We start from the raw sequence: 24,730 nt of genomic DNA, 5'->3' as shown, positions 1-24,730 counted from the left end.
TACTTACAGGCTGTGGCCCATGAACAACAGCTTCTGCTTTTAAAGTGGGAACTGCTGTCCTCCGTAAAATGGGCAGCACAGAGAGCTATATTTGGATTATAATGTTCAGGAAGGTTTAGCATTTCGACGGCATGGCAACAACACTATTAAGGCCCTGTCCCAAATGGCACACTTCATGTGCACTTTCGGTCTTGTGGACTTACAATGGCCCCTGCGTGCGCGTGTTAAGTCCACGAGACCGTAGTGTGTCCCATTTGTCATTTTAGGTCTCAGAAGGGTGCTCGCGAGCGCCCCCTTTGAGGTCGATATGCGCCCTCGATGCGCACTTCTCCCGAGCTACTCTGTGGACTTCTTCCCGGCAGTCAAAGCGACATTACGTCGTGAAAGTGCGGACTCAGAGGAAGACCGTGAGGGTTTAGGGTGCCATTTGGGACAGGGCCTAACTCATCCTCTTCTCAACATGGCCTTTGTTGCCTGTTCCCAGGGGTGGGGTTTATGTAAATTTTAGGGTTAGTGATATCACCAACCCACAAGAAGCTCGTTGTAGTCCCTACCAGCCATTTTTTGTAGTCCTTAAAAAACAATTTCTTTAAAAGAAAATATCTCCCTTTTCTTTGAACTTTGAGCGTTGTAACTTTGCAGATGCTGGTTTTGCAGCAACATTACACACTAACTAAAGTTTAAAAAGTGAAATCATCAACCACCCCTTTAACACAATGCAAGGGACTTAAATGTTTTTTTTTTTATCATCATCATCCCAAAAAAAAGATTAGAATTTTGATTGAATATCCCATTTGTCATATTATGGTGCCCTTTTGTGGCTGTTGTGCCCTCTTTTTTTACGATAATAATTGTTATAGCACCCTAAGCAGCTACGCAGAGAATAATGGAGTATGTACTTGGTCTGGCATATTTGGGTTACCAATAACACATGAAATTGAGTTTGCAGCGATATTAAAATTCTTGTGATAATAAGCAGATCATTATTTTCATGTTAAGACTGATAACTGTTAAATGGCCGATATTACTTTTTAAAATAAATTAATTGCACAGTTCAATCAAACATCAGCGGATATAGATTAAAAAAAGAAGTTAATAACCAATAATGTAACTAAAATGTATGCTTCAACACAAGCTTGTGTAGCTACAATCATCTGCATTCACATACTAGTACTTGCATAGATGTTTCTGGCCTTGGCATTAATTTAATTCATTGTAATTTTAAAAAAAATATATATGTTTTTTAACTTTCTTTATTACAGTTCATATTTGCTTTGTCTGATGGCATAAAGAAAGTCCTAGAGCAAACTTTGAATATATACTTTACATCAACACAAACAGGTGCACACACAATCATGAAAGATGTATGACTAACATTTGAATGTACTGGCTGTTCATTCACCCTTCACACATACAGTACCTAGAGGGAAGCAGTCGACCTATTTTCCATAATGAAGAGAAATACCAGCATTTTCACATTTCTCAAGTAACACAAGTGTCATTGTACCAGGATGCAAAACAGAAAAGTGACTGTTTTGAAAAGGAATCTTTTTCAATTTTTCTATCAATCTGCGGGAGGAGTGGGAGTGAGATTACACAGGTACAATGAATAGGTGCCTAAATAATGTGGCTCTACACATGAAAGAGCAGAATGATCCGAATGGAATTATATACTGTGTGCGAGAGAATATGTTACAGGTCTAAGGTGAAAGCTTACTCATAGAGCCATTCAATACATATTGTGAACTGAATGCTTTTGTAAAGAGAGCATACTTAGTCTCGGCACACAAGCCTCACTGTTTTTGTTGATTTTAGTAAGTGCCTTCCTTTTATATACGGCAAGACAATGTACCAGAGGCATAATAATGGCCCTGTCTGTCTGATGATGGACTGGACAGCAATATTGGTTGTGTAGAGAGAGCACTGGGATAAAAGACAAGGAAATGTGTGAGGCAAGGCATGGAAAAATGCTGTCTTAATGAAGTCTTTTCAAAAAATATAATTTCTTCTTCCAGGAAATAATTTAGGGTGACCTCCAGTTCTGATGCCCCTTTGACTCTTTTTGGTTCTATTTTTCGATAGAAAATCTTGGATAAACAAGAATATCCTTGCTCGTTCAGGTTGGTTTACGCTGGTTTAGAGGACAAGCACATCAATATTCAAATCACAACATTGGCTGCTCTTTTCATCAGGGTTGGTTTTGAGATTCATTTATTACAGCTGTATTTTCTCTGCAAGTTTTTTCATAGCTTATTTTTGTCGCATAATGTGTGGCTATGTAAACAGAGTTATTATTGGACCTGGCCTTTCAAGCTTTGTGGATGAAGATTTCTATGCCTTATGGACGCCTATGCATTTTTGAAACTATATAAATTAGAGAAGCTGACAGAGATGTTGTGAGACCTGCAGATTAAAAAGGTTATATACTGTAAAAAAATAAAAGTTGACATGACTTAAAATTGTAAGGCAACTTGCTGCACAGCTTTTAAACAAAGTAGATCACTTAACTCAATCAACTGAGTAAGGTTACATGTCTCCCAATTTAAGATCTTTTGTTCAGCTGAGTGAGTTTTTATAGTTTTTTGATTTTTTTTTTATGTCACCGTCATGGTGATCAGTGTTTTCTTTAGTTGGGCAGTTCGACGACTTTTTAATGTCAGTGTTTCTCTGGCAGCTGTAACTGAGTTTGCTATGGCAATAAAAAACACAATCAGATGCTGTCGGTCGCTCAATGGTAAGCATATAATCATTGTGTAGAGGCTTAATTCACTGATTTTATGACTGAGTTTAATATGAGCCTATAAATCTCAACAATGGTGACATGCTTCATGCCGCAATGCATTCTGGGAGCCATGGATGAGTTTTGCATGATGCATCCAGAATGCTAGCCTGACAAACCAGACCCACATCAAGATGTTGGGTCTGGGAATACACCATTGGCAGGGCTCAATCCGAGGGGCGGGATAAACGGTTGTCTTTCAAATTCTCTCTGCACGCAATAGGATAGCCCTACAACCAACCAGAGCCACGAAGAAGGTGAAGCAGAGCTAGTTGATAGATTAAACTTTCAGACTTCAGTGCCGTTCTTTTCTCAAAGAAAAGCTTAACAACAAGTCTTCCAGAGTCGCGGCCAAAGCCGATTCGAAAGGCCGCTGTTCACCAGCGTCTTTGTTTACAAGTAGCACAGCGGAAACGCGGCAACTCTGCCGTCATTATGTTAAGCCCGCCCACCGACTCTATACACGATATGATTGACCTGACCAGAGTTTGGTTTTTCCAGCTCGCAAGCCAACGGAGAGTTGCTACCCTGGCTGCAAATTAGATTTGCTGCCGCTAAGGTGTGTCTAGATTTCTAGGCTACCAGAATGCATTGTTAACTTGTTGCAACTTTTATGCTTGTTAACTTCAATTTACAAATCAAATTTACAATTAATACTAGGTCGGTCCAACGATTGTTGAACCAGCTTATTTTCACTGACTTTTTTGCATTTAATTGTCCAGTTAACTAAAACATAATCATTAGTCTAAATTTGATTTTTTTACAGTGTATGGGATCAAGGGAGTGGAGCTCAAATCCATGTTTAACTACGAAAATGAAAAAAAAAATAATAATAATAATAATAATTAAAATGACTGACATTTCATGCAAGTTATTGATGTCTCTGTTCAATTGTGTGCTGTTTTCAGTTCAATTATTGTCTTTATCTTCCTCAACACCACGTCTTAGTGAAATGTTTTATGGCTGCTTGTTCTGGAAATGTACATCGTGTACAAGTACTACCCTTTCTTATAGTTTATAACAATGTCGAAGCGGTGACACTTTAACCAGTCAAAAATTAATATTGTCAATTTTTACATATAATTTGTTTTGTTTTTTACATTTAAAAAGGCATTAGTACCCCCAATACGTGGGGAATTAATATTCCATCTATCAACCTGTTTACCTATTGGTAGTGGTTTATGTTCTAAATAGATTATATTTAGTAGCCTACGTAAATAGCAAGCTGTCTTATAGCAGATATAGCCTAATATTAATATATTATGAGCTAGGCACATAGTCATTTATATAAAATAATTTATCCTCAGGAAAAACTTGAGTTAGTTTCACAAAAACCTCTAAATTATCATTATTATTAATCATTTATTTTCATTGACTTCACAAAAAAGTTTGTAATCAGCATCTAGTTGTATGCATTATACAGGTGAAAATGTATTATGCTTTCTCGTTGTAAGCAGGATTGTTTAAAAAAAAAGACCCAGCTTTTTAATTGTTCAGTATGCACGAGTTGAAACATAAACGCGCGCGCTACCTAAAATGCTGTACACACGACAACGACACTGAACACGCGTTTCTTGAAAAGGGCAATAGATTAGACACACTGGAGGTGGAAGTGGTGTGAAAGAGGAGGGACTTGAGATTTCAGTTTGCGTTTCACTGTGGAAACTGAAGGGCGCTCGCGCTCGGTTCTGCTGGACTGACCGTTGAGCCACGGAACTGCCCGCGCGCTTCTCACGCGTGTGTCTAGTTTGAGCCGACATAACCGTCACTCGTTAAACTCCCACAACTGTGCCCACCGCCGACAGTGGACATCCCGCGAACCCGGTATATCCTAGAAGTTGTCCTTTTCTTTGCAAGCGACTCTCTTCCATGCGAGGATGTGAATTTCCACAGGAGGATTTAGAGTCGTGCCATGGTTTTGACCCGCGTGCTCCTCACAGAAATGGTGAGTGATTCATTTATCATTAACGCGCTTTATAATTGCACCGAGAACTATTCACTTATTTCGGTGTTAACGATGAATACACCGAGTTTTTTGGGACTGTTACGAATCACGCAGTGCTTAAAAGCGAAAAGTTTCCTTTTATGGGAGTTATATCAAATTATGTGCTCATCTGTCACAGTCTTTTATATAAAGAAATCACACTAAACTGAGATACATTACTTTACTCACATTGGTCAGTTTCAGTTCTTATAAAACGAAGCATAATTAATTAAGTGTTTTATGAACTTCTCTGGTATTTCATTCAATAATAGGCTATTATAATGAGAAACAGCTTGCGCATTCAGTTCTTAATCAACATATTTTGTTCTACAAGAAATTTCAACAAGTGGCTTGGAAATAATAGCCTACTGTTAGTGCTTCCCCATGTATGTGAAGATCATTTATTATTCATAAATACAAATGTCATATAACAGACATTCTTCATATTTGACATAGCGTTGTGTAATCACACAAACCGTCTCTAAGGACAGAGTGGATCTGTGTACCTTGGCCGAAGGTGCAAAAAGCAACTTGACTGACCAAGATGGTGTGACTTTCAAGGTGCTTGAAATGTGGATTAAATAAAGCTTCCATTAAATATTGATGCATTATCATATTTAAAAATTAAGAGGCTGTAATGAAACAACAGGCAACAGCAACAACAGCATCATGTTATCATTTTATTGAAACTGGTTTTAGCTGAAGACAACTTAAGCTTTTGCATAGCAAGATCTATTTTTTAAGGTCTTAGGTTTCACCTCTCTGTTCAGCATTTGGATTTATAGTGGCTTACAGTCGACATAATTAGCTGTGTTGACAAGCTGACAGTTCGGTAAATTTAATGGCAAGGTAATTTAATGATTGTCACATTTGGAAAGGGCTCTTTCTTCATCACCAGGCGGTAATCCTTCTTCATGATTTGCAATTATGAAGTTCTCCAGTGACGCAGAAAGAGAGAGAAGAGAGTGAGAGAGTAATGAACACTTTAGAGTTGTCTGTGATTTTGATATATGAATGATTGTAAACCTCATACAGTGGTGGTAGAAAGTTTTTCCCCGTTTCTGAATAACTAATCTGTTATGAATGTAACTTAAATTGTGAGCCAATCATCTAAGTCACAGAGCATGTTTTTTTACTCAAAATCTGTGTGTAAATACCAGAAATGTGAACCTGTAGAATTATCATCTCTCTAAAGAGGGTAATTTTGAGTTAGATGTTCCAATCAATGAGATGACAATCAGGTGTGAGTTTCAGCGCCGTTCCCCATAAAACAAACACAGACTTTGGCTGTTGCTATTGCAGAATGTGCTCCCAACTGCATGTTTATGAACTCAGTCATGCCCCGATTGAATGAGACTTTCAGAAAAAAAGATTTGTCGATATTAATGAGACTGGAATGACTTACAAAACCATTCTTAAGACTAAAGACTTTGACCTCATAAATTCACTGGTCAACCTGATAGTGTTCAAATGAGGAAATCCATCAGCATTGTTTCTGTTCCTATTTGTGTACAGCTAACGTATCATATCAAATGCGTGATACTGCGCTTCTGGAGCTCTTACAGAACTCAGAATTCACAGCTAAAGGATTTTACTTCTTCTTTTCTTGCGATTGCTAAGCAATCCACATGTGCAAGACTCTGATAAAGATAATACCCGAAGAGAACATACTAGGGAAGAAATGACTGCCCTCCAAAAATATATTCTGCGCTCATCTGAAGTGCGTATGCCAAAGCACGATTTGATCAAACCAACAGCCTTTTGAGTTCACCACAGTCAGATGAGGCACAACTATTTGGGCTCTTTCAAAACAAGTACATGTTATCATCATCTAAGCATATTCAAATGGCGGATCACGGTCTGTGACCGAACACTGGCTTGGTTCCAACCGGATCGTGAGACATAATGGTAACTACAACAAGCGCTTCATTCAAGCTTTTTCTGTCCCATGGACATTGCTGCAAATATAGTTATTTTTATCTGTCATACTGTACATTGTGTGTATTACTGAGTTTTTTTTTTCATCTACATTTAGCATTATTAACGGCAAGGAAAGACGGCATGTACGGCATGTACGGCATGTACATTATTATGTACATGGTTGGTTTGTTTTTAGTAGATAACGATACACATATGTCTTGATTCGATACATATCACGATACTGAACTCACAATATGATTGCGATAAGACGTATGTGATCCTGGACCACAAAACATAAGTCACACAGGTATATTTGTGGCAGTAGCCAACAATACATTGTATGTGTCAAAATTATCCAATTATCTTTTATGCCAAAAATCATTAGGATATTCAGTAAAGATCGAAGATGCTATGGACTTCATTTGGACACCTTTAAAGGTGATTTTCTCAATATTTAGACTCAGATTTTCAAATAGTTGTATTGAACCATACATCAATGGACAGCTTATTTATTCAGCTTTCAGATGATGTATTCATCTCGATTAAAAAAAAAAAAGACCCTTATGACTGGTTTTGTGGTCCAGGGTCGTAAAAGGTTAACAAAAAATGTACTGTTGATTAAAATGTTAAATTTGGTGTTACATTGGGGGTGAAAATTAATAGGCTTGGATTTTGTGCTGGTAACCCAATGCACAGGACAATGGTGACACCAGAATAAAAATATTCATGATTCTGAAGTTAAAAATACAGAATTATTTTAGAGAAATATGCTTGCTCTCTGTCACTGACTAGATATATTCAAAATAATGTAGGCCACTTTTTACTGGTAACAAAAGACATTTGGCATTATCAGGACCCACAAATATTCCCCCATTGCATTATTATACATTATATTCAACATTATGTATAGCAGTTTAATGTACTGACACTAAAACTCTGTAAACTTGAACTTTTTCCTTTTGGGTGAACTATACACAATACAGACTGTCACTATCCACGATACATATTGTTGCATTTTTGTATTGCGATGTGTGACATGATATATTGTTACACCCTAGTAGATACTTTATTTCAAGCTAAATAAAATGTAAAACCCTGAACCCCACACACTGAAAAAAATAAGTAAAATACGTTTTTTCTTTTACAAGTTTTTTTCATGCAGATTTTTTAAAGTAAATTTCACATATGGAATTAAGTAAACTCTACTTAACTAAGTTAAGTAAAAAGTAACAAAGAAAATAAGTCATTGCCAGTAAAAGGTTGCGTTATTTCTACTTAGATGAAGTTTTCTATGCAATTATTTTTACTCAAACAATACAACACTGAATTAAACCACGCTTTAGTGTATGCTTTACTTAGAAACATCTAAGTAAATGATACAATATATATTGTGTACACCCCACATCTAATAGAAGTAAAGTGGCACCTCAATATTTGGTACACAACACACAATGATGGTAATAGAGCCCGACCGATAAAGGATTTTTAAGGCCGATACCGATACAAATATTTGGTCACTTAAAAATCCGATATTCCGATATATCAGCCGATATATATTAAAAATAAATAAATAAAATAACAGAAACGCGTAAAAAACACTTAAACAGATTTCCCTTATACATTAGTTATAAGTAGTTATTCATGATCCCTCAGCCTCTCTAAAATAACATGATAATGCAGTTTAAAAATAAACTTGTTTTATTGTCACAACAGAACAGAGGAACATAAAAATATATTAAAGTTCTGATATATAAAATGTATAAAAATACAAACTTAAGATATGAAACTTAAAGTCGTTTGGACGAAAACACAATAACAAAAACAAAAAATCTAAGTTACCAGTATTAATAGATGTGGTAAGCTTTATAAATATAACTTTGAGCAAGACTGGACAAAAATATTCAGTTAAGTTCTAGAAGTTCTGATAAATAACAACAGCAAAATATAAACTATATACAGTATAAATATGAGCCACCTTATAATTACAATGTCAACTTGCTTATCCCTTTACATGCACTCTTTTAATTCTATCCATCAAGCTACAACAAACCATTTTCAATCATCATTTGCTGCCTGCCTTCTAAAATCTACTACTTATGATGATGCAGTAAATTCATTATTTGACTTGTTAATGCTGCGTCTGAACGAAGTCGCGCACTTTCGTTCACTCTTCACGAGCCTAACTTATGATTTACAATGCAGGGACTGGAACTACAAATATACTAGTTATAAATACAGTAATCGTTACTTTATTTAGGCAGAATAAGTTTGTTGTGATTTCCAAGGCGCATTAATGTTAGCGGTCTCCCACTGATAGCCATGGCATTAGCTAGCTTTGTGGTTAGCGTCTATGATAAGTTATAATTTAGAAATATGTATACTTTTTCAAAATAACGGGCAGGGGAGAGATGATATGTCTCATGCTGTCAAACTGTCAGACTATTAAAGAAATACATCTTATTCAGTCACATTGTCCGAGTTAAACTTAGTCAGTCAACTGTAACCTAGCGTAATTACCAGCTCTCTTGGCTTACATGTAACAGCAAAACTGGACTTGGCAGTTACAAATTGTCATGTTATTTGAGTTAAGAGAACTGATGGGGATGTTCTTTTAATTGTTATTCAATTCAAGCAATGTATGGCTCGTTGCCAACTTACATGCACTTCAAGGATGATCTGTGTTGTGAATGCAACGCTCACAGCGCTGAAGCTCAGCATGACTCTGCTGGATCAGCTGGTGGTGTTGCCAGCCGGCACGTTGTAGGGTGCCCTCTGGTGGACAAACTATGAAACGCCAACACTCAATGTGTTTGAGCGGTGTTTCGTCCGTTTTTTTTTATTTTTTTTAAAATATTCATTTATCGGCCATCATAAATGCCGATACCGATAGTTTGGAAAAAGCCTAATATCGGCCCGCCGATATATCGGTCGGGCTCTAGATGGTAACCTTCGTTGGATCATTCTTGAGTATGAATGTGTCATGTTCAGTTGAAAATGAACTCCAGAGGTCACACAATGGCAAGTTACTAAACCTTACAGCAAAAGCAATGATAAAACAGTGTAACTACAGCTGGAAAACAGTCAAAAGTCAAACCTTGATTATTCAAGCCCCAGCGCATGATGGGAACACCAGTCTCAGAAAAGTTGAGTAGTAAATTTTTTACTTAATTTATAATGTTGATACTTGCGCTTTAATTTCTACAAGAGTTTTTTTAATTCTTGTCTTAACTAACTTTTGCATGTAGAAATTACATTTATTTATTCTGTAGTATTTTCTTCACCACAGAATCGTTTTTTATCAGTGCATACAGCGGTCACATGGCTTTTTTTTTTGCCTTATATATGTATCTAAATGTAAAAATAATAATAGCTTGATAAAACATCTGATCTTAACTTTTAATATTCATATCTAATTGGGCTTAACAACACCACCGCCTTTGCTCTGAGGGCCCAATATCCTCATTTTTGATGACTATCTTGACTATTTTTTTTCTCCTTTTACAATACTGGTGCCCAGATGGAAATTTATAACTATTCCAATATATATGGGCCTATATATAGTGTCCGGACCACCGCTGGGAAGGAAATATAGAGGCTATTGTAACTTTAATTTAATACTCCTGATCTATACTTTACCCTGAAGGGGCATTGGGGCCATGCCCATGCATTGTGGCTCTTTGCAGCATTTTGTCGGACGTTTGTCATTTGTCCATGTAAATGAATGAATGTTAAATTAATACAAAAATACAGATAATTCAGAAAAGCTCTGGTAGGATGCTTCAAGTAGTGTGTCCTAAAAAAGAGTGAAGAGAGAAACTAGTCCTCTATGGACCGTTAGCCATGGGAGGAGTTCATCACTCATCACTTAGGGGTCCTAGGTCAATTTGCGTTTATGCAATAGTGAATGCAGCGGTCAATACTAGTGTGCCAAGCATGGAACGAATGTGTTTTGATAGATGGCTTAGTAAGGGGCTGTAGCCAGAAGATCAATACGCTCTCTTTTACATTGCATTAGAGCCCTGTGTAGAGCCTTAAAATAAAGGTGAAGCTCGGCTGATGCGGACACGCAGCTCTCCTTATGTTTCCTGTAGCTTCCTAATCAATTTTCTCTTTTGTCTAAGCACTTTCTGGGCCAAAGGTGTAAACCCATTGAATAAACTTTTCCGTTTTCAATAGGAGCCATGTTAAACATGCTTCGATTTTGGTATAAATAATCTTTAAGGATTAATGAGTTTGGGTCACTGAAGTGGTTGGGGTGATTTCATTCTGGTGTTGAGCAGCTTGTAGAGGAAAGATCATTAGTTGGTCTAGAGAAAAACTTGAAGATCCAGCTTACTGCTGTCAATCACAATGCTAATGTGTTACAGAACCATTAATGGTCTTCTCAGTGTTTAGATTACTGCAGTATTAGAAAGACTTTTAGGAAGTTTAAGGGGTTGTGGTTCGTCTCACTTCTCTGTCTATTTATCATACTTTTTAATTAACAGATTTGAATGAATACAAATAATGTATTATTTTTACTAATGATTCAAAATTTAGACTACATTTTGTAACCCATAGTAACGCACATTGTTCTCGAAATAGCAGAGAATAGCTATTTCACATATGGAATTAAGTAAACTCTACTAAACTAAGTTAAGTTAAATTAACAAAGAAAATGTAATTTTAAATTTAAAGTTATTTCTACTTAGTTGAAGTTTCCTTTGCAATACTTTTTACTCAAACAATATAACACTGAATTAAACCACGCTTTTTTAAGTGTATGCTTTACTTGGAAACATCTAAAAAAATACTAGATATTGTGAAGACACACCATACATAATAGTAAACTCCACCCGAACACAGAGACCACTTGGTAAACAATACATAGTCGTGGTAACATTCAATCGATAGTTTTTGATTATGAATGTGTCAGTTTGATTAGAAAATTAACTCCAAGCCCCAGTGCATGATGGGAACACCAGTATCAGAAAAGTTAAGTAGTTTTACTTAATTTTATAATGTTGATTTTTGCACTTTAATTTCTTCAAGCTTGAGCACTAATATAGAATTTTATTTTTTGTTTTTTTTATTCTTGCCTGAACTAACTTTTTCATGTAGAAATTACATTAGTTTTTTCTGTAGTATTTACTTCACTATAGAATAATTTGTATCAGTGCATGTTACTAAGGAACATTTCATGCTGTAAATAGATGTTTAATATGCTTTAAAACATGAGAAGAAACACCCTATTAATTCTATCTTATGAAAAAGCTTTTTTGCATCTTACACATTTAATAAACATATGTGCTCATATTAGGGCTGGGCAATATGGCAAAAAAATGAAATCTCAATTTTTTTCAGAACGGCTGACCGATTCACGATTAATTAAAGAAAGTTAACTTAAGAACGCAACTACAATATGATTCAGGTAAAATTCTCTTTATTAACCATCTGGTTAAAAAAATTATATTCCAAGTGCACACACCTGAAGTGATCATTGTTATATATCTTTGCAGAAAATATGCATTAAATATGAAGACAAATATTGTACAAACGTATCTTAAAAATATCCTATATACTCAGAAATAATATAAAATGAGAAAAGTGCTAAATGTTTCCTTGCCAAAAAAGTAATAGCAATAAATAACACCAGTAATAGGCTATTAACAGTAAATGCTTTGTAATAACAGCACCTTTCAGACTGTCACCATCATGCAAATATGAAACATCAAACATACAGTAGTAGGTCTTTACAGGTTTTTGCATTCCATTGCACAATTTATGTTTGGTGGACGTGTTTGTTTTGCACTCGTGTTTAGCAGCGTCTCACCCATGAAACTTCATTCTAAAAACGCGGCGCTCAAGTTAGAAGAAAGTTCAACTCGCGTGACCGCGTCTAATATCTAACGAAATATTGCAGGCTACTCAGCTCCCTAGTTCAGTAGTCAGGGCACTAATCAGGGAGTCGGCCACATTCATGTAAACAATATACTGATTCACGACCTAGTTGACCTACAGAGCTGATTGAGACGCACCCGCAATCTGTGTCAACCAAACAGTCAGCCGCTTAAAGGTACTATGTAACATTTTTTCAGTAAAATATCCAAAAACCACAAGGCCAGTGTTATATATTTTGTTCACTTGAGTACTTACAATATCCCAAATGTTTCCAACTATTTGTAAATTGTGAGAAAATTGCTATTTTAACCAAGGAACCGGGACGTGTGAGGGAGTCGCCTGTCAATTGCATCATATCTGCGTTACCCTCGGTTTTATTTTGCAGAAACGCTTTACTCTCACTGCAGTGTGCAACAAGTGTCATAGCAATCGCCGAGTGAACACTCAGAGTAACGTCATAACATCATTATCAACACACTCAAATGTATCTGATATGATTAACAGAGCTGCTTTACCTCAAACTCATGACCGGAAAAGTGGAAATGCCGCCTACAACTGTGGCATAAAAAAAGTCCCGCTGCTCGCAATGCGTGTGTTGCGTTCATCTTATTAACAAACGCTCCAGCGGCCTTGCTCAGCTCCCCCAACACTCGGTCCTGCTCTGGTTCATACTACAGTATCGTTAATAATTGCATCCATGTACTTGAGTCCTATCCTGATTCTTTTCCACCGGGTGTGAGGTGAAGACCACATGTCCCAAGATTCTGCGCTCAAACTTGCCGTCATCAAACTATGCCTTTGTTTTGATTAGGCGACCTCTAGCGGATGGAAAAGTTACATAGTGCACCTGTAAGACGTGATGTGTTCTACATTCACAGAAGTGGTTAATGAGGTGCGCCATTCATGTGTTCGGATCATTTTCTTCTCTTAACTGTTATCATTGCTGTATTGTCAACATGTCTAAATGTAACGTTTGCTAAAACTTTTATTCAAAATCTTTTATTTAAAAAGAATAAAATCGTGGCAAAGCATCTCATTCGAATTAATCGATTAATCCAGCCCTAGTTCATATTATACTGAGTTTCCTTAACCATAATAGCCACATTGTGCTGTATAGGTTATTGATGTTCCTGAGCAAGATTCCTCTTGCAGTTTCTCAGGCATTTACAGTACAGCTTTAAAAAAAATCCAGGGGCTCTGGCACCTGGTGTGAGATATCAGAGGACTGATGGCCACGGTTTTAGAGTGGGACTCACTGGAGGCATAAACCCACCGAAACACTTGGAGTTCTCTTCATTAGCCTTATGATGTCCACCAGTATTACAGTGAAGATCACAGCAGACCATCTACTGCAGTGCTGGATCCACGAAAGCACTGTTATTACCAACGCTGCACTTTGAGAGGGACTAAAAGGCTCTAGTTAGTTATTTCTGAGAAAGTACATTTTTACAGTGGCTCAGAGACATCAGCACTGGAGTACATACTAAACAGGGTTGTTTTATGGACACAATTACGCTATTACTTTAACTATTTCAAATTGTTATTGTTCTTTACCCAATGTGTAAGGCGTCATATATTTTGAATTTTGGCTTCACTTGCTCAAACATCCACTCCTGAGAGTTGAAACGATAGGACATATTTGGTAGCATCTGGGCCATTTTCCAAGATAATACTTGAGTTTATTTTGAATGTGTGCTTAATGGAAATCAGTAGTAACAAAGATGCAAAACTAGACAATTAAGCATCTGAGATTGATTTCCATTTTGCATATTAGTTCAGGAAATTAACTTTAGGTTTGTTTATAAAACACAATAGGAGTTTTTCCGGAATTGCACAAAGATTTTTATTTTAACCAAAAATAAGCATTATCTAAAGTCTCACTCTGTTCGTGCAGTGAATTGGCTGTTCTGCTTTGCAACACAGACATGAGGCTACTTTGGAGATTTGAAAAAAACAAGCTTGCTGCTGTCAGCTCTGGCCTGCCGGTGGACAGAAAACAAACCCAGGAACGAAGCACTTGTGCTTCCACATGCTCTCCTGGTTTGCGTAAATGTGGCCGACACTAGTGCTGATTTATCTGTGTAAGTCGTCTCGACTCAATAGAAAAAATATACAGTTTTTTTCTGGAATGTTAAAACGTTCCGTATGCTTTAGATCAGATCAATTTGTCTTGCCGTAACCAATGCAAATGTAAATCTTACTTTAATTTGGATGGTGGGGAGGCAGAGTTGCAGAAGCATGCGAGATGACTTATGGAGGCAAAAGTCACTCAGTGTTTGACATCAGTAAGGTATTGACACAGTAAGGATAATATTTATTCTGCATAATACCAGTTGACCTTAATAATTACGCTTGTTGTTTTTATTACAAGTAGTTTTACTGCTGCCAAGTCTCCATAAAGCTGCCTTTCTCTCCAAAGAAAGCAAACATGATATTCTACTCAGGTGTTTGCCATTTCTATTTCCATGCAAGAACCAGTTTAAGTTCACGTGTGTTAAATAATCTGTTAAACATGATTTGCTCTTTCTTGTGCAAACAGTCTTAATTTTCTGTGCATTGCCATTTTAAAGTATGCAGAGCAATGAGCTGACATTATCTCAGCTGATGCAAGAAAGGTCATTATTTCAGGGTGATGTCTAAATCCATGCCACAGGGTATTGTAGCAAGAGTTAGGGAGCATCTTGCCACCTGACTGATAAATCCGGCACCTCCAGCTACATGTACCTGATCCCTGTGTGTTGTTTTACAGTGCTGTGCAGCGGCATTGCACATCGCTTTGCCTCTGCGAACCCCTCATAGCTCAGATGAAGCAGACTGGCTTTAACTAACAAAAACAGCGCTGCGCAATCCATCCAAGTCCTCTCGCTGCATCTGTTCTCCACACGAGTTTGCACAGAGTCTGAATTCCAGGTCTGCTGCAATCCAAAAGCTCCACATCTGACACTTAGACTAGGAGTGCATGAAACCCAGACAGCAAACTGTGAAGTATTTACCTCTGAAGAAAGGCAAGAGAGAAATCATCATAGTTTACCCTGGCAGAAGTGCACCAGCTTTATAACCACTATATGAGATGCCACCATGTCCTCCACACCCGCTGACTCCAGAAAATAAACACTTAGAGCTACAGCCCACTTCACAATGTGGAAATGGATTCCCCCAAGCTCCCCCATCGACTTCATCCATTAAATCCATTTGGATACGGCACAAGTGGGGTTTGCGGACTGGCTTATTTTTTCAGGCTTTTTTCTTTGTGCAAATTCACTTCAACAAACTTGATTTAATGAATGAATCCCCCCACAATGTTTAATGTTAAATACATTTGTTTTATAATGGAGATGGAATAAAATTAATCTGAGTGATCCAAAAGAAGCTTTTACTGTTCCACACATCCCTATATGTCATGGTGATTCTTAAAAAATATATTGAAAAATCATTCCTTGTAAACTCAGCATATTTCAAACATTACAGTATGTTGTAAATGAAATAAATTAAGTCAGTGTTTAGCACTTAGTACATCACTTTCATCCTTGCATTATGTTCATGACCTAAATTGCATAATTTCGCCTTCTGCTTTTAAGACGGATGCAGTACACTCTCTGATTTTGGCCACGATTTGGCCGTCTGAGATAAATTTGCAAATCCTAAAAGATTCCTCTGATCCTATAGCCTGGTCCTACCAGACTCCCGTACATTTCATTTGTACAGAGAGTCTAGCCACTCTCCATTGACAAGCGTTTACTTCCTTGAAGGCGGGTTCTCTGTTGAAGTTTAAAACTACTGGATCTGCCAGAAGTGAAGTGAAGTGAAGTGAGGCCAAGTATGGTGACCCATACTTGGAATTTGTGCTCTGCATTTAACCCATCCAAGTGCACACACACAGTAGTGAACACACACACACCGTGAACACACCCGGAGCAGTGAGCAGCCATATTGCTGCGGTGCCTGGGGAGCAATTGGGGGTTCGGTGCCTTGCTCAAGAGTCACCTCAGTCGTGGTATTGAGGGTGGAGGAGAGCGCTGGTATTCACTCCCCCCACCGACAATTCCTGACGGACCTGAGACTCGAACCCGCAACCTTTGGGTTCCAAGTACGACTCTTTAACCATTAGGCCACGGTGGCCACGACCATTAGGCCACGACTGCCCCACGACTGCCCCAAACTGCCACGAGCCACTCTGGATCTGCCATAATCAATCGCTAATGTTTGGTCGTGACGTATGTCATTCGGATTATGATTTATTCACGGTGGAGGGGAGAGTTTTGTGATCGGGAACGCGCTGCTCACGTGGTCCGTAACATGATTGTATACTGTAAATAAAATATCATATGCTTGGTATGATAAGAATAAATGCTGCCGTAAATAACGGCCCAATTCAAATGTTTACGTGCTTTTCTTCCTTTTATTTTTTGAGCGTGATGAAATATATTGCTCTTGAAAATACTTGAAATACAATTTAAAAAAATACAAGTCTAGAAATGCATGCAAATTACAGCGAAGCACAACCTTATGGTGCTCTGCAGTGGTCAAAAAGAATATAAACAGTGAATTTTGAAGAGATATATTCTTGAAAACTAAGAGATGCGGATTCGGACAGCAATTAAATTACCACACGACCTTGGTGTTTGTCAAAACCAGAAGGTAATTTTGTCGGGGATTTTACACGGGTGGTGGGAGACGGACAGCAATAAAATCACTGATTGAACTAGCCCTTGTAAATGATGACAAGATTGTTCTTGCTCCTGCTTTAACTTCTGGATATTCGGCAGCGGTACCACAACGGAATGAATGGCTTCGCTCGCATCTTTCTCCGCTGAACTACAACTCAAACTAGCGCACGGCATCAACGTCATCGTTCTCAGTCACTCCCTCTGTTCGCTGATTGGACCGGTAAAAATTTGTTCGGAGAAAACCTAAGACTATACCGCAGTCCCAGACGGAGTACTGAAGGAAAATGAAAATTGATCAGAAGTACGTAGGAGGGCGGAGCCAGGCTACTGATCCTAGGCTAAATTTTTAATTTTTAATCATTAGTTTGACATGTTCACCGACAGCCGATAAATGACTGTTGCGATCAAATTTTACCTCAGACGAAATTCTGGCAGTGTCAAAAGATTTGATGCACAGTCCTGCAGTGTTTTATTTTTTCAAGACAAACCATGACCAAAATGAGCGCTTGAGATTTCTTTGTAGCCACCATTTCAGTCCCGCGTGTTATGCAGCTCACTGTCACAGAACGCGTCATTGATTGATGATATAAAACTCCGGACAAGTTTTTTTGCGTGGTCCGTTTTAACGCCCCTTGACTATCGTACAGCCTGACATTAATGACGACTTCGATCTTACAGTGTGACATGGCTTACAGCGGGGATCATGTTCGTACAGTCTGACAAGGAACAATCATAAAGGAATAAATCGCAGTGTGCACACGGCTTTAAACAGAGAGAAATGCATGTGTAGAAATTCTTATGGGTTTACTTGGGTAATTCTAAAGAAAAAAATATATATTGCTATATAACATTTTCTAGTCTAACATGTCGAACTAAAGCTTTAAAGTAGATCACCTACTGTGTTGCGACAATTCATTTTCAGAATATACTTGTAAAGATGCAAATTCTCTGTCAAAAAGCATTGAGGTTTGCAGGTAGACTCTAGCAGACAATAGAGCATTACAGTGATCGCCGTACAGTCGTACAGTGACTGCTTCTGCTGTCTTTGTTCTGGAAGTATTTATCTCATTCATTTTCTCCATTTCAGTAAATACTTCAGTAAAGAGTTTCAAACCAAACCAACCAGCTCTGAGATGAGTCACAACATTACTAACTTTGTGTTGAAGCAAGCAGTGAGGGGAGACTTGCATCATTTGCAATGCTTCATGGGATTGAGCAGTCACTGATGAGCTCTTTTGTCGTGATTTTCATTTAGCGACTTCTTTGGTCATACTCCGTTAAGGATTATATTAGTTCCCCTTGGCGTTTCACTACACAAGCTATTCTCTATATTACACTGCAGTAATACTACTGAATATAATTTCAATGGGATTGATTTAAAAATTTCTCACTGAATATCACTGACAACTCTGGCATTAGTCTACCATCTCAATCCAGACAGGCTAGCTAGAGCAATATCTGTTCTGACGTAAGTGGCTCTTCACGTTCACTGATGTATGAAAATGGCTGGAGCTCACCTTGAATGCCTGCAAATTGAGAACTCTGCTCTTCCATCTACCCAGTAGATTGTAGAGCTGAGAAACATGGTTGCTAATATTAAACCCTCCATGAATTGAAATGAAATGACAGAAAGTGACAAAAGACCTTCATTATAATTAGTTATTGGAAAAGAAGATTTTTTTTTTTGGACTGTCTTGGACACTTTACCATGCCTTCATCATTTATTTTAGCAGCTTTTCAGATTATTTAAAGTAAAATATTCAATTTTAAAAAATGTTGTTGATAATTTAAACAAAATGAAATAAATCATTATTAACAAAAATAAACTAAACATTATTGAATATTTTCAATTTCTCAGGAGAATTAATTATATCAATTTGTATTCTAAATGACTTCTCAGTTGGCGTGGAGTAATAATATTTTAAATTGCACTTGTTTACTTAAGTGACACTTAACAGTGTCCATGCTTGAGAGGAATTAGATGTGATGTGTGAAGAAAATATTGAAAAATTAAGGTACATTTCAAATCAGAAAGTATTTTATCAAATCTGCCATTTTGTCAAATTTAACAAAAGTTAGGATAGATAAGAAGTGTACGGAGCCCCTAAAGGGACGTGGTGGAGGAAAAAATTTAGGATGGGAGGATATTTTTTTTCCAAATCGTTTGCGTTCCCTCGCAAAACTTTTGCGTTCCCCCGAGAAACTTTGCGTTCCCACGCAAACATTTTGCGCTCCCTCGCAAAGATATTTGCGTTCCCCGAGAAACTTTGCGTTCCCACGCAAAGATATTTGCGTTCCCACGCAAAGATATTTGCGTTCCCACGCAAAAATTTGCATTCCCTCGCAAAGATATTTGCGTTCCCTCCCAAAGATAGATTTCCCACGGGCCGTTTCAAACAGCTCAGTAGCCTACGTTAACAATGGAGCGGTTAGAGTTATTTTGAACTTGGACTTAGGCTATAGGCTGTAAATAAATACAGTCAGTGCTTAGTTCAGTGAGTTCGGTGAGCTAAACGTTGTTAAAACACATTGTCTCTTTAACGTAGACAACAAACTGCAACCTAATTTTCCTCAAAACGATATAAATTGGTATGAGCAGGCGGCTGAGAGACAAGTCCGAAGGGACTGTCTGCAAAGTACGGAGCCCCTAAAGGGACGTGGTGGTGGAAAAAAATTAGGATGGGAGGATATTTTTTTTTCCAAATCGTTTGCGTTCCCTCGCAAAACTTTTGCGTTCCCACGCAAAACTTTTGCGTTCCCTCGCAAAAGTTTTGCGTTCCCTCGCAAAGATATTTGCGTTCCCACGCAAAACTTTACGTTCCCTCGCAAAGATAGATGTCCCACGGGCCGTTTCAAACAGCTCAGTAGGCTACGTTAACAATATTGTATCCATTAATGGAGCGGTTAGAGTTATTTTGAACTTGGGCTTAAGTATAAATAAATACAGTCAGTGCTTCGGAGTTCAGTAGTTGGCAATGTATACACAGATTTTAACTTCCCGGATCAATAACTCGTGAGCTAAAAACGTTGTCAAAACACAAATGACACCTCTTTAACGTAGACAATGAGCTGCAACATAATTTTCCTCAAAACAAGCCTTAATATATGAGAGACAAGTAAAAAGGGACCGTCTGCAAAGTGCAAAACCCGAAAGGCGTTACTAAAAAATAGGCAATAATAATCAATCTCCTACTACAATATACTAATACAGTATACAGTGTAATGCCATCAAAATCAGTAAGCAATTATCATACAAAAGCTATGGAACTTGCAACTACTGTATTTTAGCTGGGTACCAACATCATTTGTGTAAAGAATAGGCCTATGGCTATATGTGCTATTACTTTTACTATTTTTATGTGCTATTACTTGCCAAACTAATCGTTGTAGTATAACCAGCAGGAGAGCGTGATGTGTGAACTGAATTTGGTGACAGTAGGCTACAGTGCATTTCAGTGAAGTTTGCTGAATATTTTTCATAATAAAATAATCCTAACAATTATGCAGAAGCAAATTTTATCAAACTAAGTGTTTTTATCAAACTAAGTGACCATTGATGTGTAAACTTGTAGTAGGCTATACGCTTTTCGGGTTTTGCACTTTGCAGACAGTCCCTTCGGACTTGTCTCTCAGCCGCCTGCTCATATAGACTAAATTAATTTATATTATAAGGCTTGTTTTGAGGAAAAATAGGTTGCAGCTTTTTGTCTACGTTAAAGAGACATTGTGTTTTAACAACGTTTAGCTCACCGAACTCATTGAGCACTCGCCTAGGCTATAGCCTAAGTCCAAGTTCAATAACTCTGACCGCTCCATTGTTAATGTAGCCTACTGAGCTGTTTGAAACGGCCCGTGGGACACCTATCTTTGCGAGGGAGCGCAAATATCTTTGCGAGGGAACGCAAAACTTTTGCGAGGGAACGCAAAACTTTTGCGTGGGAACGCAAAGTTTCTCGGGGGAACGCAAATATCTTTGCGAGGGAACGCAAAACTTTTGCGAGGGAACGCAAAACTTTTGCGAGGGAACGCAAAACTTTTGCGTGGGAACGCAAATATCTTTGCGTGGGAGCGCAAATATCTTTGCGAGGGAACGCAAAACTTTTGCGAGGGAACGCAAAACTTTTGCGTGGGAACGCAAAGTTTCTCGGGGGAACGCAAATATCTTTGCGAGGGAACGCAAAAGTTTCTCGGGGGAACGCAAAAGTTTTGCGAGGGAACGCAAACGATTTGGAAAAAAAATATCCTCCCATCCTAATTTTTTTCCACCACCACGTCCCTTTAGGGGCTCCGTAGCAAAGTGCAAAACCCGAAAAGCGTATAACCTACTACAAGTCATTAACTTCAATGTTACACACTGTCTCTCCAAATTCAGTTTACACATCAATGGTCACTTAGTTTGATAAAAAACACTTAGTTTGATAAAATGTGCTTTTGCATTGTTAGGATTTTTTTTATTATGAAAAATATTCAGCTAACTTCACTGAAATGCACTGTAGCCTACTGTCACCAAATTCAGTTCACACATCACGCTCTCCTGCTGGTTATACTACAATGCTTAGTTTGGCAAGTAATAGCACATAAAAATAATAAAAGTAATAGCACATAGCCATAGGCCTATTCTTTACACAAATGATGTTGGTACCCAGCTAAAATACAGTGCAAGTTGCAACCATAGCTTTTGTATGATAATTGCTTACTGATTTTGATGGCATTACACTGTATACTGTATTAACTATATTGTAGTAGGAGAGCATTGATGTGTAAACTGAATTGTTATTGCCTATTTTTTAGTAACGCCTTTTGGGTTTTGCACTTTGCAGACGGTCCCTTTTTACTTGTCTCATAAGGCTCGTTTTGAGGAAAATTATGCTGCAGCTCGTTGTCTACGTTAAAGCGGTGTCATTTGTGTTTTAACAACGTTTTTAGCTCACGAGTTATTGATCAAGTTCAAATCTGTGAATACATTGCCAACTGAACTCCGAACTAAGCACTGACTGTATTTATGTATACGTAAGCCCAAGTTCAAAATGAAACTCTAACCGCTTCATTGTTGACATACTGAGCTGTTTGAAACACTGACAGCGGGACATTATTAGCAAATATCGCGAGGGAACGCAAATATCTTTGCGAGGGAACGCAAATATTTTTGCGAGGGAACGCAAAGTTTCTCGGGGGAATGCAAAAGATTTGCGAGGGAACGCAAAAGATTTGGGGAAAAAAAATTCCTCTCATCCTACATTTTTTCCACCACCACGTCCCTTTAGGGGCTCCGTAGTACTGTGCTATGAATATAGCCTCAAAAATAAATGGTTCAGCTTGTTTTAAATCGTCCTCCACATTTAATTTATGTAACAACATATGCAAATTGCCAGTATTCCATTTCCTGAGTGGTAAAAAGTCAACCCTAGACAGAAGGATGTGCAAATGACTGCAAACATTCTGAAATTAATTTCAGCAAATTCCATGAATTGCATTACTTCAATCTTGCTTTTACACTGCAAATAATTGTCTCAAATAACAGATGAGCTCTCTCATAGACAGCCTCCGTTGGTTACCAGAATAGTATTATGAGTGTGTTCTTAGAGGAAATTTGTTGACTACATGGAGGAATATGACACTCATTCATTCTCACATTTTGCAAGGTTATAATTTGGCCAGAGGACATTAGAAGAGCATTACTTTTTTTGGTACATCGTATCCGTTTTATTAATTTAAGATGCTAGACAATCAGCATTCTCATTTCAAATCAGCATTTCATTTGCTCTGCCTGCCTGAGGCAGTCACTGCAGCTTTGGACATTTGTCTGCTTATTTTATTACTAAGGCTTTTACTTTGGGGTCTGTTTGAGGAATAATCTATGAAAAAATTTACTTTAGTTCAGCATATACATTAAATGGGTGCAGATCAAAATAAACTTACCTTGAGTTTATCACTGCAATGATACCCTTGTGTTGATGAACGGAACCATAAAGCAAGACGCTTTATAGTCATGTATCATGTAGTAACATGTTTTCTACTTCTGAAATGCTTTTCACTTGGCTCTTGAGGACAGGATGACAGTCCATCTTGAGTTAAAAACCACTGAGAAGACATGCTTTCAGAATGACTCACTGCTGTGATGAATAATTTGTCAAACATAGTCTCTCATGGAGTTTTTCTTTGCTCTGGATTTTGTCATATTCATATAGTTCAGAGTCCCTGCAGTCAGGTGGTTGTTTCAAAGCCCATTCAGCTTCAATCTAAACAGCATTTTTGGGCATCATAACATGCCAATGATCCCCAAAAATGCTGTCTAGGTAGGGTTTGAGAAATTCAAATGTATTCAGTGACCGAAGTGGCTGGGCTATGATGCCCAGAAGTGCTGTCTACGTTGGTAGCCCCCTTGGCTTGAATGCTTCAGTTGTGCCTGAATAGTGCACAAAAACGGCTGTCAGTTTGAACAATTCAAACATGCCTTTGATGTCCTTGAATGTCGTCCGTCATATTGAAACAGCCAGAGATTGTGTTTTTGATAAACTTGTGGCCTATAATAGAGTGTGTGGTCGGTGATGGTGGTTTTCTCAAAGGAAACGCTACACAGTATGGGAGGTATCCTTGGACTCTGCTCTCAGCTTCTGATACATGAAGGAACCCAGACCCGCGGTAATTGGTTGTAAAATACCATTGGGTGTTAAGATTGTAAAACCATGACATCCGCTATTGAATTTAATAGATATGGTGACTTGTTCTCAGAGAAATTACTTGATTTTGGCACAAGACAGAGCTATGTACTGTACATGCCTCTCTGCAGTAAGATCTGTGAAATCACCACTAATTTACAAAGACTACATTCTGCATGTCTAATAAAAGTCTTTTAAAGGACAGATGTATGCCCTTTCAGGACTTTACTAGGAAGTTGTATTTAATAACAAGTTGGAAAAATTACGTTGTTCACTGAAAAGTTTGCAGCGCATCGATGCTAGAGCGATCTGATTCCTATAGCTGCTGCCAGGTTGTTTATTGTTGGTGAGTTTTCTTTGAACATTATGTGCTTACTTTACCATGCTGTCAGAAGATGATTTTATTATATTTATATTTTATTTATTACAATCTATTTGTTTTAACATATATTAATGTTTAGTTTTCCAGACTTTTATTTCCCATCAACAAGGATATCTCTCAGTTTAATATAGCTTTGGCCTGGAAATTTAGAGGATTTAACACACTTGAAGTTATATAGAAATATTCTGTGAATGAGTCATCTTATGCTTCCCATCATAGTTTATGGAAACTCTCCCAGAATATTGTATAGCTCTTTTATATACACATATATATATTCCTAATATTGTGTTGGTCCCCCTTTTGCTGCCAAAATAACCTTGACCCTTTGAGGCATGGACTTTACTAGACCCCTGAAGGTGTACTGTGGTTTCTGGCACCAAGATGTTAGCAGCAAATCCTATAAGTCCTGTAAGTTGCGAGGTGGGGCCTCCATGGATCGGACTTGTTTGTTCAGCACAT

The 24,730-nt window shown here is 37.8% G+C and overlaps 1 protein-coding gene across 2 annotated transcripts in view; it reads left to right on the top strand.

Annotated features, from left to right (window-relative positions):
* The first annotated feature begins 4,393 nt into the window (after positions 1-4,393).
* htr4 (5-hydroxytryptamine receptor 4) overlaps positions 4,394-24,730 on the top strand; it is a 157,010-nt gene continuing 136,673 nt past the window's right edge. Inside the window, exon 1 of one of the 2 annotated variants that reach the window (XM_079839760.1) lies at positions 4,394-4,724. In XM_079839760.1, the coding sequence (XP_079695886.1) occupies positions 4,649-4,724 (76 nt within the window). In that variant the 5' untranslated portion in view covers positions 4,394-4,648. The remainder of the gene's footprint in view (positions 4,725-24,730) is intronic. The other variant, XM_079839761.1, reaches the window with a different exon arrangement.

The sequence above is a fragment of the Gobio gobio genome (genome assembly GCF_949357685.1).
Source record: "Gobio gobio genome assembly, chromosome: 16".
Classification (NCBI taxonomy): domain Eukaryota; kingdom Metazoa; phylum Chordata; class Actinopteri; order Cypriniformes; family Gobionidae; genus Gobio; species Gobio gobio.
This window is presented reverse-complemented; position numbering and strand designations above follow the sequence as displayed.